The sequence below is a fragment of the Phasianus colchicus genome, chromosome 21, assembly GCF_987193195.1.
Source record: "Phasianus colchicus chromosome 21, bPhaCol1.hap1.1, whole genome shotgun sequence".
Lineage (NCBI taxonomy): Eukaryota > Metazoa > Chordata > Aves > Galliformes > Phasianidae > Phasianus > Phasianus colchicus.
The window spans coordinates 10,104,236-10,121,782 of NC_143456.1; the positions used below are offsets into that span (position 1 = coordinate 10,104,236).

Below are 17,547 nucleotides of genomic sequence, written 5' to 3' on the forward strand. Positions count from 1 at the left end.
CCAAGAAGGTGAAAAACAATAGTTTATTTCCTTATTTCTTTGAAAGAGCTGCACATTTCAAAAAGTGAGAGGCATTAGCATAGGAACAGTAGTATTAATTCAACTACAATTTGAATTTGAACTACTGACTGTACAAAGCTTTTATAAAAATCAAAGGACAGAACAGTCTTACATCTGTTAGAAAGCCCTCCTTATTGCCACTTTTAGTGTAATTCACACTGCATTAAAATACACTTTTATTTGCACAAACCATCTATATTCATTCGTACACAGTGAAAAATTGCATATTTCTGGAATTCTCAAGATTCTGGAATGCTCACATTTCCAAGTTAGCCTTTATCTTAAAGTCTTCTATTTCTGAAAAATGAATTGGTCAATGAATTCGTTCTGGTCCGCTTCAATTTTACACAGAGTCTCATATTCTATTCGGTATCTGAAAGACAAAGAAAATAGGTTACCAGCTGATGACTTAGTACAGTGCTCACTGGTCTGAGAAGGAAGCCTATGCTATGTGTGTGTCCTTTTTAAAGCAAGTTACATGAATTAGACTTTGCAGTTCTACAATGCCTTTAAAAGTCTACCTGGCACTGTTACAGTTTTAATTTCCACAACTGCCTGATCTCACATCACCTCTATTCAGTTAGCCACAAAGCTATTAGAAATGATCCTTCTCAGAAAGTGGCTGTTTCTCATATGCTACACGGCTTCCTTTTCCAACCATTACATCAGCGCCCCAAAAGTATTTAATAGAAAGCTCACCTTTCTAGTTGCATCTTTTTCTCAGCTATTAAAGCCTGAAGTTGCTGTTCCTGTGCTTCTCTTTGCTTTGCTATAGACTTCAGCAAATTCCGTGCACCAATGGCCTGTCAAAACAGACGTTTGGTGATGGAGCCATACAGGGAATTTTTAATCCCTTTCACTACCAGCAGGTCACGATTAGAACGTTTCAGCCATGCTAACAGCAAAAGGGGTACCGTCCTGCCGAATGGGCTGTGGAGCAAGCACAAACCCTGTAGAAGCTGGGCAGATTAAGGCATTTGAGGCTTCCTTCCAACCTGAGACATTCCTAACAGCCTGAAATAAAAGTCACCAGCTTCTTTGGAAATGCAGCCTGACCCCTGGTGACTGGCTACCAACAGACAGGCTCCGGAATTTCTCCCACAGAACAAATAAGGAAAAAGCAATCAGCAACAATTGTGCTGAAAATTCATTTCCAATTCCATAATAAAGTGAGAAAATAAAGAACGCTTGGTGACATGCAGAAGTACGCGTTTCAGAGGTAGTTACAGAGGTTTTTATTGGATAGCCCTCTCCTCCTCACAGAGCCCATCGTGTCTCTTGAGAACTACGCCCTGCTAGGACAAGGTGTGACTGGAGAGATGTTTTCTCTCCACGAGCAAGCGGAGCAAGACAGATAAGCGACAGCAGCAGGGTTGTTAAATGCAGGAGATGTACGGCACTGAGTGCTCAAAATATCCCAGCTGTTAGGATCAGTTATGCAGAGCCTCGTGCTCCCACAGTGCATGCACGTGGGGCCGCAGAAATGCCCCTAAGACGCTGACAGGGCCGCCGCGCTGTGACAGAACGGGACGGGAGGCTTTTCACACACACACAGCGCGGGGCGGCAGACAAGACAGCCCGTAACGGCACGGTACCTTCATCTTCTCGCTCTCAGCAGCTTTGGCCAGCTGGTCAACGAGCTCGATTAAGCTACCCACTGTTTTTTGAAATTCTACTATTTCTGAAAAGAAAAACAGTCACGTAGCACCCAAAACACCGCGGGAGACGAACGCTGCCACAGCGACAGCGAGGCGCCGCTCTGCCCCCGGGCCGCGCAGTGCGCACGCGCGTTCGGGGCCGTCAGCGCCGCGCAGATGGCAGCGGAGCGCCCCTCGGCCCGGCGCGCAGCACTCACTGTCCACGAAGGCCTTGCACTCCTCGCGGAGCTGCGCCGTTTGCTGGGCTACGTCAGGATCGAGGACGCGCAGCTTGTTCAGCTCATCGAAGTGCAGCCCCGCCGAGCCCAGCGCCGCCTGCGCCATCGCCCGGCGGGACGGGACGGGACCTACCGCCCCTAACGGCTGCCACAGCGGCCCAAGGAAAGCACTTCCGGGCCGCGGCGCGCGTCAGGAAGCACTTCCGGGCTGCGGCGGGGCGCGCAGGAAGTGAGGTGCTCCGCGGGCCGCGGCGGTGGAGTGGCTGCAGGCGGTGAGCGAGCGCCGGGGCCGGGCACCGTCGGGTTGCGGACGCGGAGCTCCGGGCCGCCGCGTTTGGCCCGAGGCGCTGCTGTGGCCTGGGACGCGCGCCGCCCGACGCCCCGCATCACCGGGCCTGGCGCTGCCCGGACGGGGCCGGAGCGGCCCGCACAGCCGGTACGGGCAGCTGAAGGGCCGCGGCGGAGCGGGGCGGAGCGCGCGTCTGGGCACGAGCGGTTCTGCTCGGGGCGCTCGGCGCGCAGTTCTCGTTTTCTTCTGGTTGCTTTCTCCGCTTTGTGCGTCTTTTTTCCTTTGTTTTTTCTTTCCTTGTTTTCTTCGCTTGAGCTGTTACCGCCGCTCCGTTTCGTGGCGGCGCTGAGCAGGGCGCTCCCTCAGCGGCCGTGCCGTTGTTGTGCAGCCCTCCGGCGGAAGGAAGACACGGGGAACGCTTTATCTTGCGTTAACGGGGGTAATTAAAGGTTCCGTCGTTGTTTATTGCGGAAGCCTCCTACGTGAGCCCTTAACACGGCCTCAGTGACGGCTTTGTCTCCTGCTTGGTCGCGCTCTGCGTTGGATTCTAACGACGCGCCAGACGTGAGGCAACCAGCAGAAGTTGTTCACGCTAGTGCGCGTGTCTAGAGAGATTGCTGTTGAGGTTGGAAAGCTCCACGCACGCCCAGAGCTGTGGCTCATTACAGACTCTGGCTGTCCTTAAAAACAGACTTTTATTTTGGAGGAAGGGTTCTTGTTGTCTAAAGTGAGACAGGACATTGAGGACAAACCTGCAGACCTGAGTCGTGTTTCTGTTTTCACCAGAGATTTTAGGTGAAGGACAGTGTGCCATTGCTTGTACTTCTGGTTGACTTCTGTGTGTGATAATATAACCCATGGTTAATAAGAAGTAACTTTGTTACTGGCAACATATTCAATGGATTCCTCTGTTACCCTTAGCTGCTTTATTTGAGTAATTAACTTCTCATAGAACACAACTGTAATAAGCAATTTTTAGTTGCTGTTGCTTGGTTACTGGTGGGGAATTACTCTTCTGGCCAATATCGTGCTGGCTTTTTAACTGAGACAGATATTCCAAAGACTGGACATTTGTTAGGCTTACCTTTCCTCAACAACAGCAGTAAAAGCTACGTTACCTTTCCTGTTGATTTTTCTAGGAGTGAGGGGAAAAAATTGAATAAAAGGAGTTTCCAGGAAATAGAATGTAATGTTCCAGCACTTCAGTACCAAGTCATTTGAAGAAGTTGCAGCTGCTATAAGAGTATCGCGTTAAAACATTTTTTTAATGTAATCCCCAGATGAAAGAATTGGAAAAAAACTCTTCTGTTCTGTTTGTTTCCTTCCTGCAGGCAAAAAAGTTATGTTCTTTCAGGAAGTTGAAAGGGAGCTGAATTCCATCTAGCACTTAACCTTGGGCTGCAGTGCTGTATGTTGATTGTAGTGTTGGCTGAAGGCTGAATAACAGGAAGTCCAGAAGAGTTCAGCTTGCCTCACTCACAGTAATGCAGTTATAATATGACTGTGTGATGCTGAACAGCTTCTGTATTGCTGTGTAAGTTTGAAAATATGCCTAAGTTTTGTGTTGTCCGAACGCGTAGATGTGTCCTTAGGAATATACTGAATTTGTCTCTTCATTGTGGGCTTCGTGGCTTTGTGTCTTTGTGAAAATTCTAGGCTTCTGTGTTGATCTTAAACATTTCCATTTCAAGAGTCTGGAGGCTATGACCATTTTTGCCTTCCCACCTTCTTCTAGTGCTTCGTGACTCATCGCCAACCACGGCGGGATCCATCAAGCCCACGCTCTGCAGGGTTGTCATCTACCTACAGAAAGAGATGTCGGGGGACACGTGTCTGACCACCACCCTTTGCCCAGCTGTGGGACCCAAGCCTAAAACTTGTAGCTTCAAAGTCGGCAGCCTTGGTAACAAGTATGTGCGACTGAATGTTGGGGGCTCCTTGTATTACACTACAGTTCAAGTCCTGACCAGGCACGACACAATGTTGAAGGCCATGTTCAGTGGTAGAATGGAAGTTCTCACAGATAAGGAAGGTAAGTGAGCATCTTTTGTTGTTGAGAATATTGTAAAGTAACTGCTGGGGTATTTTTTGTTTGTTTTTAGAATATATTAAAGCTGTGCTCAGTGAAAGGCATGGAGAAAGCTGTATTCCAAAAATAACGGGGAACATTATGCTGCCAAATCCCATTGGCTCTACCAGTCCTCTGTGCTTTATATAAATGTGTATTTTTGTTACTAAAATGAACAGTGGAAGGACTGGTTCTCTTTCCTGCAGTCACAGTTGGTATGCAGATCGTTGATGTTTTTATGAAGACTGAACAGACAGTATGTGGGCTGTCATATCTATGGAGTTATGTAATGGCATTAATCAAAATGTCTTTAGGGAGGGGAGATTCAGTTTTCAGTTTTAAAACTCAACTCAGCCTCAATTGCTGAGCTGAGTATTTTCAGGTAGGCTGAATCCTGTTGAACGTCACGTAAGACTAAATCTATTTGGCCCAGCAGTTCTGTGTAAGAGCCTCTACCAGAATGGAGGACAAGATTTGTCTTCAGGCAGCCTTAGGTGGAGAATCTGGCAGTATTTTAACCCTCTTTCCTATGCCACCTTATATACCTAGGTCCTAAAATAAAATAACTTTTTATTTTTGTCTGCCTTCCACCTTGTGAACAATGATTGGGCACTTTATTAAGCCCTATGTCTGTGTGTGTCCTTTGCTATTGTTTGCCCGTAAGTCAGATATCCTGTTTCCTAGTGAATGTGACTGCAGGAAGTTCCAGAATTGCAAAAACTGTCTACTGCTGTTTCCTGTGCTGTATCCCCTCCTCTACTCCTTCCTGATCATCCTTGTCCTGTTTCTTCCTCCTGTTTGGAGGCTGGAACAGCATTTTTTCCTCACTGGGTCTGTCCTTTTAAATAGATATAAACTGGTGACTTCCTGTAGTAATTAAAAAGGCTTATTACTTTAACTGAAACGTAATACAGAAACAATGAAGCACAGAAAATAACTTTGGTACAGTGGTACAATGAGTGATCATTAGATACAGTGCAGTCAGGTTCTTGCTGCAGTTTTTTAAATGTCCAGTGATAGGAAGCTTAAGGCTTCTCTTCTGGGGTGCTGGAAAGTGGTGAGAATACAGACAAGGTTCCAAGGGAGTGGTTCCACTGTTAGTTTCTGTTCTGTAACAAATACTAATTTGTTGAAAGTCAGTCAAGTCTTCCCCCTGAATGGAACTGGAAGAACATTGTGTAGTATCAGGCAACAGTTGGCTTAGTGAACCTCTCTGAGGAGGGTTGGTGGTGGTTTTTTTTTTTTTTTTTTGCCTCCTAGTGCCAAGGTCATTGAAATGTTGTCATTATTTTTCAGGCTGGATCCTTATAGACCGTTGTGGGAAGCACTTTGGAACCATTTTAAACTATCTCCGAGATGACACAATTGCACTTCCAAAACACAGACAGGAGATCAAAGAGTTGATGGCAGAAGCCAAGTATTATCTCATTCAGGGCTTAGTTGATATGTGCCAAGCAGCTCTGCAGGTAAGAAATGGAAATACCAAAGTAACATAGCCAAAATTAGACAGCACTTTAAGATCTTGTCCAGTCCATTTATCAAATCCATGGTTTTCCTTGTTCTGTATGCATACCTAACATTCTGCAGTGCTTTGAATAGAGATAAAATTTGGTTTATGATCTCCCTGGAGGTTCTCAGACCTATGTGGTGTCAAAGCACAGCCTTCCAGACTTCTTATGCCTGAGCTCATTTTCAAATTTTTGAAAATGTCGAAAAAGTTATTACATTTGAATTTTAATGGTTAAAAAAACCTGGCATGGTAAGCACTATTGATTTTAAGGACTTTTCTATAATTTTATTGCTATACATTGCAAATATGTAAACCTTAGTTAGCATTATTAATTCACCCAGTTCCTATGGGTTCAAGTTCAGCTGATTTAAATCAGCTTGTTTGGTAAGCTTTTTAATGAGGCTAGCCCAGATACTTTATATATGATTAGTAATATTTCTTGTAGGACAAAATTGAATACTTAACAAATACCTCATGCACTAGGCTTAATACGCTTCTTATATTCACTGAAAAAAAAAAAAACCATAAAGGTACACTGACAGTTCTCTTCCTGGTTTGGAATTCAAAACACCTCTTCTAAAAACAAAATGTTCCAAGGCTTTCCTATTAGCTATTGAGCTCTTTTTAATTTGCTACGCAAGGAATCTGGATTCACAGACTGTACCACACACTCTTGATTGCTGCTTTTGTATCGCAAGGGGCTAAAGTCCATTTTGGTGACGTACTGTTCTTGCCAAATGTTCAGTTCATAATGACTGATATTCTTCTATACTTAGTCTTTTGATTTGATTAAAACTCATACTATCCTTTTCTTCAAAAAAGGACAGAATAATAAACCCACTTAAAGCAGATATGACTTGAGCTCAGAGTCTTTGCTATAGCTAAGAAGGACGTTCACCTGCATCCCAGTATTTCAATTATCGCTGCCTTCTGGGAATAAGAAATCTCTCTGCTGTATTTCTGGGTTGCAGATCAAGGTAATGCTCTGTGGTTGCTATAGCAACACAGAGCTTTTCCATTGCATCACAGGGTTTGGAAACATGGCTGGAGGGTCTGGAAGAGCAAGCAGCAGCAGATGTTAGTTTTAGCATTTATGTCTCTTGAGGTTTATTTCCATTTCTTCTCCTTTTTTTTCAAAACAGGACAAGAAAGACTTGTATGAACCTGTCTGTAACATCCCTATTATTACATCTCCTAAAGAAGAAGAAAGACTGATAGAATCTTCAATAAAAGTAACTGCTTTTCTCCATCTATTCAGTGAGAAACTGAATTTTTGCTAAATGTATTCAAAGACAAAGCTTAATTATTTTTTTTCCCCCTTCTGTTAGCCCGTTGTTAAGCTGCTGTATAATAGAAGCAACAACAAATATTCTTACACCAGGTATGTCATCAAGTATTTCCCCCACTGGGAAAGTTTAACTTTGGGGGCGGAGGAAAGTGTGGTACAGCCTAACTTGTATTTTGTTATTTAGCTTACAACAGTGCTGTAATGTGGATCTGAGTAAAGTTATTTTTGGTCGATATGAATACAAATATAGTTTGTCACCTCCTCCAAACTTCCTGAAATGCTGTGCTGGAGGTGTGTGCCTGAGAAAGATGAACAGATAAGGGACGAGAAATATGAATGATGAGGCTACTGACTGAAACAGAATAGAAGGCAAACTATTAACAGAGTCTTAGCTTCTTGGTGCAAAGCCAATGCAGCCATGATTCCTTCCTCCTCAGTTTTTCACTCTGTTTACCCTGACCTACAGAAATTCTTGATGTTCTGTCTCTTCCAGTGACTCTAGATGAATTAATTATTTCGCTACAAAGGAAAGAATCTGTTCTGCTCAGGAACAACCCTGACAGGGCCAGTGCAAGAATTCACTAGTTTTTCATTTAGCTTTATGGTTTAACTATCAGGATCCATTCATTATGATGCTATCAGAATTGCTCTGGATTTTCCCAAGCCAGTCACTGAAGTGATGTGAGTAATCCTTTATGCTAGGCAGAATTCTCAGTTTTAGCCTTTTGTCTAACATGCAGTCTTGGAAGTTTTTTCTCTAGGCAAACTGACTGTCTTTCTGTCAGAGAGATGGATTCTAACAATCATGAAATTTCACGTAGTCGGGAAAAACTACCTGAGGGAGTGCTGAAGAGCAGCCCATTTTTCAGCAAACTGCATTTTGTATCTGCCAGTCACTCTGCACTCCTCCTGGTGTTATCCGTTAGTTTATGGCAGTGATGCTAAAGCAAGTGCAGAATAGCATATTAGTCGTCATGGCTCTGGAAATGTAAACATGCTAGCAATGAGAGCAACAGAATCCTAGATACCAGAAGGTGCTGGTATCTCAACTAGCTGTAGGATTCTAATTATTCCTTGCACACAAATCTTCATGCCTTGATGGTGTTTAAATGAGGAATCTTTATTTAAAATTCCGTGCTGGCTAGTAGCAACCAAAGGCTATTTCCTTCTCTTATTCCTAATCAACATTATGAAAGGAGTTCTAGTTACGTAGTCATTGTGGTCATGTTTATCAGAAATGGATGAAGACTTCTAAATTCTTTTTGCAGCTCTGCATTTGATAATGCCTGGGATTTGTTACTGGCTGAGTCCCAAATTGATTTCATCACACGATATTTTAAGCGCTGAAGGTTTTGTTGGGTTGCACATCATGCTTTTTTGATTTAGATCTGAACAGAAGTACATCTTGGACTAAATATTTTATGTGAAGCCTAGTTGGTTGTTCTTAGCAGCAGTGTCTTGATTAACAATATTCACAGCCTTCTGGGACTACTTCCAAAAATTAAGGTACTGCATACAAGTATAATTTCATTCCTCTGGGTAGGTTCATGGCAGCAAAGTGCAAACCTTCAGCTTTTGGGTCCACTGAGTAAGGAATTTTACTGTTAAAGCTGGTGAGGTTAGTTTTGTTGTTGTGTCAGTAATGTGCTCGCTATCTTCCACATATCTGCACACAATTTCCTAGCCAGCTATAAAATGAGATAAAAACGTGCACAGAGTACAAGCTTTAGATAGAGTGGCATTCAAGTTAATATCAGAAGAATAATGCTTTTAAGTTGTACTTTTTTTAATTTCAAATTGGATATTTGTTGGTCATCATGTTTTTATTTAAAGAATATTTTAAATTTTAAGACTAATTCTGATGGTTCTACTTGATTTTAAAACTATGATATGATACTTATTTTTTTCTCCAGAATACTTATATCTTGCTTGGAAAATTAATCAAAATCCTAAATTGTACTGCCTGTCAGTAAAACATAATTTACAAAATAGTGTATCCACCCTAGAAATTTGTATGAAGTATGGCTAGTTTTACATGCAGAACACCATCATGTTGCCTGCATTAGAAATAGCGTGGCCAGCAGGAGCAGGGAGGTGATCATCCCCTGTACTCAGCACTGGTGAGGCCGCACCTCGAGTGCTGTGTTCAGTTCAGTCCCTCACTGCAGGAAAGACATTGAGGCCCTGGAGCGTGTCCAGAGAAGGGCAACGAAACTGGTGAGGGATCTGGAACACAAGTCTTATGAGGAGCGGCTGAGGGAGCTGGGATTGTTCAGTCTGGAGAAGAGGAGGCTCAGGGGAGACCTCATTGCTCTCTACAACTTCCTGAAGGGAGGTTGTGGTGAGGAGGGGTTTGGCCTCTTCTCCCAGGCAACGAACAGGACCTGAGGAAATGGCCACAAGTTGTACCAGAGGAGGTTTAGGTAGGACATAAGGAAGAACTTTTTCTCTCAGTGGTCAGGCACTGCAATGGCTGCACAGGGAGGTGGTGGAGTCGCCGTCCCTGCAGTGTTCAAGAGGCGCCTGGACGAGGAGCTGTGAGATGTGGTCTAGTGCTTGTGGTAGCAGTGGTGATGGGAGGACGGTTGGACTGGATGATCTTGTAGGTCGTTTCCAACCTTGTGATTGTATGATTCTATGATTTTCAGCTAGCCTTTGAAGACATGTTGACTCTAGACTTGGCTGTTACTGAGCTAAACAGAACAGTGGTTAGCGTATGATTTAATTGTCTTGAGCGTAAGTAAAGAAATAATTGCAGATAGTTAATGTAATTATTTGGGAAATTATGCTGTCGTTATTAATTATGTAACTTCTGAAGGCTGGTGTGTTTGTTCATGAAAATCAGAGCATCTTATTTGTATCTAAGTTTGCTATTATCCTCTCTTTCCTTGGCAGCATATGGCAATGAGTCACTACTTACTTGTATTCTGCAGTTATATCAGTGCTTAAAACTGTGGTGGAATAGGCATAGAAACTCTGTAGAGATAGCCAGAGGAAAAAATAATTTTTTTGTTTGTTTGTTTGTTACAGTAATTCAGATGACAACTTACTGAAGAACATAGAACTGTTTGACAAACTTTCTCTCCGATTCAATGGCAGAGTTCTTTTCATTAAGGATGTTATAGGGGATGAAATCTGCTGCTGGTCTTTCTATGGACAGGGTCGGAAACTTGCTGAAGTCTGTTGTACCTCTATAGTGTATGCCACAGAGAAGAAGCAAACCAAGGTACAGGAGTTCTACCCACTTGTTTATTATAGTTTGTAATAAAGCAGTTGAATAATGCATAGTGGAAAGATGTAGATATACCAAATTGCTTGGGGGAAGCAATGTCATTTCTTGGGGAGATTTTGATACTGGCAGTCATGAATATTGACTGGAATTGATGGTCAGTGACCTCCATGTTACTTGGGTGGTTCACTACTTACAGTGCTGCAGCATTAGCTGGTACTTGGTAAAAGATGGCACATACTAGGTAGAATTCAAAGAAGGCTGAAGGACTGCAAATGGTAATTCTGAAAGCGTGGTCTTCTTAGCGCTGATCTGTAAAGTTGATGGAATTTGTGTCCCAAAACCATGTAAATGCCTATAAACTTTAAGTAAGGATTTTAATTTTATTATACCTACTTAAGTTTACTTCACTGCAGTTACTTAGACTTACCAACTTTGTTTCTGTTGTGCTGATGTAGATGTCGTATGTAATTTGACTAAATGGTTGTGTCTGTTATTTCTGAGCAGGTGCTCCAGACAGGTTACCCTGCTTAGATCAGGAAAATGACATCTGCTGTTCTTTGTAGGTTGAATTCCCTGAGGCACGTATTTATGAGGAAACTCTAAACGTCTTACTGTATGAAACGCCGCGAGTTCCTGATAACTCTCTGCTGGAAGCAACCAGCAGGAGCCGAAGCCAGGCCTCTCATAGCGAGGATGATGATGGTTTTGAACTTCGTGACCGAGTGCGCCGAATCCATGTGAAGAGATACAGCACCTATGATGACCGTCAGCTTGGCCACTAGCATGTCAGTTGAGGAGAGAGGGGTTGGTTTCAAGGCTTGTATCAATATTCTTTGATGGAGATCAGGAAGTAGGGAGGGGTCAGTTGGACTCTGGACTGATTTTCATTTGGCTTCTCGTCTCTCCAGAGAAGCAAATGGGCATTTATGCACACAAAACAACACTAAAGGCCAAGGGCTTTAAGAACTAAGATGTTTGTTTTGCACCATGTGCTTTAAACACAGACTGGCCCCTTTTTCATGCAACATGAGAAATGGATTCCAAAACACTGTGACCATTTGTGGTTGCTCTTTTATATCTAACGATGTGTACATATCTTACTTCCTGTGGGAAGTACTGCTTTTCTGAATGAGATGGAATGATTTGAAAGTATTTTTTTCAGTTACTTGTCCTTTTAGGGTTTGGTGTAATGGAACTTCTGGTTCTTAAATCAAAATACTGAAGAGGGGGTGGAAAGAACTCAAACATGACTACTTCTATGAAACACTACAGCTGATAACCCCTGGAGGAAACAGTTAGTTATCCACTAGTAAGATGCACTGCAATGTGATTTCTTCCACCTATTTTTTCCTTATACGCATACAGCAATTTGTGTTCCAGTTTAGTTGTATTTAAAACTCATTAATTCTAAGGCATGCTTTTCTGAGAAGTCAAATCATCAAAAAAATCTCCTCCTGTGAAAAATAAGAAATATCTGAAAATTTAAATACACATAGAATGACATGTCATGGGAACTGGAAAAAATAGATATGGTGAAGGAGTAAAGTTTATCAAATAAGAAAACTTAAAGAATAGACTGTGGTAGGGATGGCATTGTTCAGGGCTTTGATAGTGTGATCCTGTTCATCTAAACAATGGCAACCTGTAGAATTATGTAATTTTACATTAGTTTCTCCCCGTGGCCCAAAAGTGTTATTTGATGTTAAATTTCTCCAGCAACAGGGGAAAAAAACACAGTGGCTGGGGAAGTGCAGACTATACAGTTTTAATGCTAGATAATATAGTGAAGAGTGAGTTTAAATTTTGTGTTCTGAATTACTTCTAGAGCATAGAAGTTGAAGAATAATCATAAAAACATGTTCCAAGGCATGCAGGAGGCCTTGGACAGAGAAAAGAGATAGTAAGCTGAAATATCAGCTTTATTCTGAGTGCTTGATTGGATGCTAATTTCGGAGGACTACTCAGAAGACTGGAGTGCCAGCTGGTTTGCACAGTGGGTCTCTAGAAAAACTTTTAGTATGAAAAGTTGCTGATTTCTTTTTAACTGTTTGATTGTATGTTTCAAATGTAGGTTGCAGATTCAAATTTTACCACTGTTAGAAAAGGTTATTACTTGAAGGTTGCTCATTGACACGTATGGACGTGTGTCAGTGGCTTAGTGTGCTCCACCACTGCTTTTATTTCCTTATATTTTATGTGAAGGTGGAAGCCTCAGATTCCATGATGGTTAGTTGTGAACTCCTTTGACCAGTGCCAAAATTACATGTAAGTTTTAAAGCAAATAAGTGCAAAAGCCAAATTGATGAAGTAAAGTCATAACTAAAATCAAGATAGAAGATTATTAAAAAAAAAAAAGGGGGGGGGGAACGAAACAGTGATTTCCACTCAGTTAGGCTTCTGAAAATCTAACTGTTGAGGCTTTGTAAGAAGACACTAATGGCTGCAAAACGTGGGAGGTTTATTGCCTAACTGGGCCTCTACATGAAAGGCACCTACTTTCCTCACATTCAGGAAGTAAGTTGCCACAGTAATGGACCTGCCTTTTTCTGAAAGGCTTCTTTAAAACTCTAACAACTTCTTTTCTTTCTATATTGCTTTCTTCTAGTTGTTTCTCAGCTGTTTTTTTCTCTTGTGAGGAAAAATACATTTGCTGAGATTAGTTTTGACTAAAACTTTTGTTTTTAATTGTGATGAAGTGTGATGTGGATTTTATTTCTTTCTTCTCTTTTTCAGTTGATTTTTCTTCACTGATAATATTTAAATTAAATCATGGTGGGTGCTTTGAAGCCACCAGTGAAGACTGTAGTGAAATGTTCTTTTTGCTTTACTTGATAGTTTGAGTTTAGTCTCGTACTTTTTTGTTTTTCCATTGTGCAACAAATAAGTCTGCCATTTAAAAATTAATAAGTATGGCATTCGTATTTCTTGGCAAATGAGTTTTTTTCATGTTACTACTATCACAGTGGATGTTAGCAGATTAAGTAAGTGACGTGGGTAGCCTTGCACAACTGTTCAGAGAAGTTATAAGCAGAAGAATGACAAAATGTGAAAGAGAGCGTCAGATCAGCCTGCTGGTTCAGATACTTCAATTGATGGTTCACATCTGTGCTCACAGTATTCCTTAAGGCGATTGATTCATGTTGTGGAGTTCTTACGATGCTGTAGGGGGGGAAAAAAAGCTTCTGCATTGATTTAGCTAGTTTTCTTTTCCTTGTATCCCATAGCAACAACTAGTTTTGTCTATTTAAAAGACAGTTTTAAAACCACGGTCTTGGTGTTTATCCTGATAAGGTTTTCAGGATGTGGCTGAGAAGATCCTAGGTGAATAGCTGTTGGATTTCACTAACAGTCCAACAGTTCCCTCCACTGGTGGACAGATCCTGAATTGGAAGACATCAGGAAATTCACTGTTAGGTGTGTTCTGGGATGTCTGCACACCACTAAATGGTATAGTACTATTAGAGATTCCCATCCTAGGTATAATGGAAAAAAAAGCAGCACTGAAAAGGGTGATGCAACATTCACTTGTTTGCAGTAAGCTGACCCCTTCTAGAGCTGTGCTTCCTAAGAATCTTCTCTGCTGGCTTTAAGCATCACATTATCATCCCTGCTAAGATGATACAGATTTCTAATTATATGCATTTGCGTCTGCTAATTAAGAGCAATGGCTTCCTACACAGAATATCAGCATTGGATGTGTTTACTGATGTGACTGAATTTAAAGTTGCCATTAGGAGGAGGTACCTCTTAGCCTCATTTGTAACCTTACTTTCTTCACTTCTGAATTTAAGTGAACTTTTGTGCATTCAAACATTGTTAGCAGGCTGAAAGAATGAATGGAAAACATTAACTGACATTTATACACAAGCAATGTAATAAAGTCTTACATGATTCTCTAATGGGGTCCTAACATAATGAAAAACAACCTCAGCTTTTCTGCAGAGAAGGAGCCTTGGTGCCTTGAGTGAATGTCTTATGTTAAACAGTTCTTCAATATTGGTGTTAATTAGGCAGTAATGCCAAAACAGAGAGCTCTGCAGGGCAGCAGCCTCCAACTGCTTGATAAATGCCAAGGCAAAATGAAATGCTTAACCTTCACTTTGACATTTAGTTTTTGGAACAGGAAACATCTATCCTACTGTAACATTCCAGTGACTTCACATCTCTTACAATTTTTAGTTAAAAATTAAAAAAAAAAAAAGCTGACCCAAGCTTGGAGGGCATTGAGAAGACTGATAGTGTGGTATTTTGCTGCCTTCAGCCTGAAGCAGGCAATGCTTTTATTTTTTGTATTTTAAATTTTCAGACATAATTCACTTTTAGAAATGCTGGTGAAGTATAATTTAGATTATAACCTGTGACAATCCTTGATGTTAGACCTTTATGGCCATATTCACATTGTGCATTCTGTTAGGACGACTGAAGTCCTGTTAAGAGATGAGAGAACATGACCTCTGTTTCCAGCTTTGCCACTAACTTGGTGACACAGACAGCAAGTCAATTTTTCTGCATGTGAATTTTTCCTCATCTGTAATAAAATGGGGGTAAGACTCTCCCCTACTTCAGAGGGATGTTGAAGCTTAGTTTGTTTCATAACAATACAGCACTTTGGATTTCTACATTTTGTATCTGGAGGATAGTAAATGTGATTGCTCTTGAAACTGACGTTCTGCAATCAAGCTGTTTTCTTATGGCATCAGGCTTAGTTTTCTTTTTGTCTAACTTTTAAAGGTCAGTCTTACGAATAAAGTAATGAATGCAGTTAACCATATTAACTACTGAATAAGGTGTTTTCTCTGTTATCAACGACGACATGGAAATGGAATGCAGGTTTTTAATAAAGCATTATTTTACATTGCCGTTGATTTTTCTCCAGCATCAGAATTTTTTGCCATGTGGGTTCCCAGGATGCAGAGATAGTGGCTCAGGGTCTGTTTGCTGTACGATGTGTCCCTGCCTGTCACATGAGCCCTGCAGGCTCGTTTTGTAGGAGGCATCAGCGTGCTGAGAGCGTGCTGCAGGCAGCTGGTTCTTTCTCTGGGATTTTCCTTTAGTTGTGGCAATGTTGAGTTTTGTGTTCTTGACAATAACTTCCTAAAAAGAATCACACAGCATCCTGATCTGACATTTAAGGCCGCGTGCAACCTCTACCACAGAAGTAACTCAGCTCCTGTTATGGAGGTCCCGAACCTGTCCAGGCTGCACTCGAGGAGGACGGGAGCTCTGGGCAGACGGCATCTGCTGTCTGTCCTGTTGGGCTTCCTCACCTCGTGAGCCAAGATCCGTGGTTGGAGCAGTGACGGTCCTTGCTGCCCTGGATTCGCCACGTCTGTAGTGTAGCGGTGTCTGCTGTGGGGGTGGACTGAGGAATTAATTGCCAAAAAAAAACGACATTTCCATGTGGTTTTGCAAAGTTCTGTCCTTTTGCTAAGATTAAACATGAGAAACACGGACCGAGCGTGCCGTTTGCTCTTTTACAGACAATAAAGGAGTACAAGGAAACGATGCCTAGCAAAAGGCGGCTTAAACGCGCGTAACTAACCTGCTGCTCCAGCCCCTTCCCTTCTCGGCGCGCTGCCGCAGGCTCCCACGAGTACCGCGATCCCGGGGCTCCCCGCCGGGCGGTTTCACGGCGGGCTGCCGATGGAGCAGCGCGGCCCCGGGCCCCCAGAGCTCCGTCAGCGCGGCGCCCCGCTCGGCCCGCCCGTCTGTCGGCGCAGCCGCCGCGAAGCGGAGCGGTCGCCGCGGGCTCCCCGGCGGCGGCGGCAGGCAGGTGCGGTTCCGCCCCGACTCCCGGCGTCGCCGCCCGCGGGCGGGCCGAGCCGCCTGACGTCAGCGGGAGCCGCGGAAGATGGCCGCGGAGCCGCGCGGTGCGCAGCAGCCCCTCCGCGCCGGGCCGGGCGGCGCCGCGCCTTCGCCCCGCGGCCGCTCCCGCAGCGGAGCCGGACGGCGGCTCTGAGCGCGGGGCTCGGCGCGGCGGGCGGCCCCGCTCCCCGCTCCGCCATGAGCTGCTCGGCGGACGCCGCGAAGGAGAAGCTGCTGTGGAACGTGAAGAAGGAGGTGAGCGCGGGCTGAGCCTCCCCGCGGGAGCCGCTGCTGCGCGGGGCCGCGTCGCGGCGGTTCCCTGTGGGGCGGCTGCGGTCCGGTAGCGGCGCCCGGAGCGATCCGCGTGACGAAGGCGTTTAATCTCTCTGGCGGCAGGGCCGACTGCCCACCCAGAGCAAACGAAACGAAGCTGCGGGCGGATCGCGTTAAAATCTGATTCCCCTTCGGGAGGGATTGAAGTGCGGGGTTCGTCCCACTGTTTGACTCCCGGTGCCGCTGGCGGGCGGAGCGGACGCGTCCCGCGGCGATGCATCGGCGCTCCGGGGAGGAGCGGAGGCGCGGCGCTGCCCCGGGATGGCGGCTGTGCGCCCGCGGGTCGCTTGGCGCTGCCCCGCCGAGCTGAGCTCCGTCCCTCGGGCCGCTGCCCCCGAGCAGCGCTGGTAGCGTTGGTGGTAACAGCCGGGGCTGCGCCGGGCTTTCGTGCGGCGTTCCGGCCGCCGCAGCTGTGCGCGGCTGTTCTTACATAAGAGCGGGGCGAGGGTGTCATTAATGCTTGTCCCTCACAGCAGGACGAAGTTTTTCTGACAGCTTCTCCTACCCGCGCACAGCTGGGGAGGTGGGACGCGGTGGGGCGGTGCGGGTCGGCGCAGCCACAGGTGTGCTGCTTCGGTACGGAACTGCGCCTCTGGGACGCAGCGGGACGGGCGTCGGGTGCGCTTCTCTCGTGGGTGAATGTTTACGTAGATAAATAAGTCTGAGATGCGTTTTGTCACTGCGGTGCTGTCCTGATGGGTGAAGGGGATTTTCGTGGTCCCGGCCGGCTTGAGCAGCGCGGTGCGTGCGGTTCCGGCTGTGCTGCACTGGGGGGAGGAACCCAGCCGTTCTGCGCTGGGTGAAGGAAACGGCATCGGGAGGTCTGAGGGGGAGGCTCTTTTCAGGCGGTGTGTCAACGCAGGCAGGAATTGAACACGAAGCCCTGCCATCCCAGCCGACAGACTTCTGGAGAGGTTTTCAACCTCCTTTTTTCTGCATGGTTTCTCACACAGATGTTTTTTACCTGCCTCGCTTCTGTTTTGTTTGAAAGTTGAACTGTTCCACGTACATTCTGAAAGCTGTCGTTCCAATTTTAGTCCTTTAAAGCCGGGCTGCTCGCCCTGTTGCATTACTTCCACGTTAGCT

The 17,547-nt window shown here is 44.5% G+C and overlaps 4 protein-coding genes across 14 annotated transcripts in view; 2 read left to right on the plus strand and 2 right to left on the minus strand.

Moving 5' to 3' along the window:
• Nucleotides 1–173: 173 nt before the first annotated feature.
• Nucleotides 174–2,123, minus strand: IFT20 (intraflagellar transport 20). The gene is made up of 4 exons (XM_031591438.2): nt 1,916–2,123; nt 1,656–1,741; nt 760–863; nt 174–433 (listed from the first exon to the last, which is right to left on the minus strand). Exons 1-4 carry the CDS (start codon nt 2,040–2,042, stop codon nt 352–354), a joined length of 399 nt encoding a protein of 132 aa, XP_031447298.1. The 5' UTR covers nt 2,043–2,123; the 3' UTR covers nt 174–351.
• On the plus strand, nt 2,086–15,081 carry TNFAIP1 (TNF alpha induced protein 1). 4 transcript variants are annotated; one of them, XM_031591433.2, is made up of 8 exons: nt 2,086–2,208; nt 3,557–3,759; nt 3,961–4,257; nt 5,590–5,759; nt 6,946–7,035; nt 7,132–7,184; nt 10,122–10,317; nt 10,887–15,081. In XM_031591433.2, exons 3-8 carry the CDS (start codon nt 4,041–4,043, stop codon nt 11,103–11,105), a joined length of 945 nt encoding a protein of 314 aa, XP_031447293.1. In that variant the 5' UTR covers nt 2,086–2,208; nt 3,557–3,759; nt 3,961–4,040; the 3' UTR covers nt 11,106–15,081. The 4 variants fall into 4 exon arrangements, with proteins under 4 accessions (XP_031447293.1, XP_031447295.1, XP_031447294.1 ...); XM_031591434.2 differs by lacking the exon at nt 2,086–2,208 and adding an exon at nt 2,234–2,372; XM_031591435.2 differs by lacking the exon at nt 3,557–3,759 and having other exon boundaries at nt 2,094–2,208.
• Nucleotides 15,081–16,328, minus strand: LOC116227855 (uncharacterized). The gene is made up of 4 exons (XM_090122779.1): nt 16,236–16,328; nt 15,866–16,149; nt 15,514–15,685; nt 15,081–15,417 (listed from the first exon to the last, which is right to left on the minus strand). Exons 1-4 carry the CDS (start codon nt 16,326–16,328, stop codon nt 15,202–15,204), a joined length of 765 nt encoding a protein of 254 aa, XP_089978905.1. The 3' UTR covers nt 15,081–15,201.
• SGSM2 (small G protein signaling modulator 2) overlaps nt 16,226–17,547 on the plus strand; it is a 41,610-nt gene continuing 40,288 nt past the window's right edge. For 4 of the 8 annotated variants that reach the window (XM_090122655.1, XM_090122658.1, XM_090122656.1 and 1 more), the window contains exon 1: nt 16,226–16,383. In XM_090122655.1, coding sequence (XP_089978781.1) covers nt 16,327–16,383 — 57 coding nt within the window. In that variant the 5' untranslated portion in view covers nt 16,226–16,326. The remainder of the gene's footprint in view (nt 16,384–17,547) is intronic. The other 4 variants (XM_090122657.1, XM_031591418.2, XM_031591413.2 and 1 more) reach the window with 2 other exon arrangements.

Coding starts and splice junctions, on each gene's coding strand:
- TNFAIP1 (XM_031591433.2), top strand. CDS start 4,041: ATGTCGGGGGACACGTGTCTGACCACCACCCTTTGCCCAGCTGTGGGA. Junction 7,036..7,131: donor TGATAGAATCTTCAATAAAA/GTAACTGCTTTT, acceptor CCCTTCTGTTAG/CCCGTTGTTAAGCTGCTGTA. Junction 10,318..10,886: donor CAGAGAAGAAGCAAACCAAG/GTACAGGAGTTC, acceptor TGTTCTTTGTAG/GTTGAATTCCCTGAGGCACG.
- LOC116227855 (XM_090122779.1), bottom strand. CDS start 16,328: ATGGCGGAGCGGGGAGCGGGGCCGCCCGCCGCGCCGAGCCCCGCGCTC. Junction 15,686..15,865: donor GGAAGGGGCTGGAGCAGCAG/GTTAGTTACGCG, acceptor TTAATTCCTCAG/TCCACCCCCACAGCAGACAC. Junction 15,418..15,513: donor CTCGAGTGCAGCCTGGACAG/GTTCGGGACCTC, acceptor GATTCTTTTTAG/GAAGTTATTGTCAAGAACAC.
- IFT20 (XM_031591438.2), bottom strand. CDS start 2,042: ATGGCGCAGGCGGCGCTGGGCTCGGCGGGGCTGCACTTCGATGAGCTG. Junction 1,742..1,915: donor GTGCAAGGCCTTCGTGGACA/GTGAGTGCTGCG, acceptor TTTTCTTTTCAG/AAATAGTAGAATTTCAAAAA. Junction 434..759: donor AAAAAGATGCAACTAGAAAG/GTGAGCTTTCTA, acceptor TTTGTCTTTCAG/ATACCGAATAGAATATGAGA.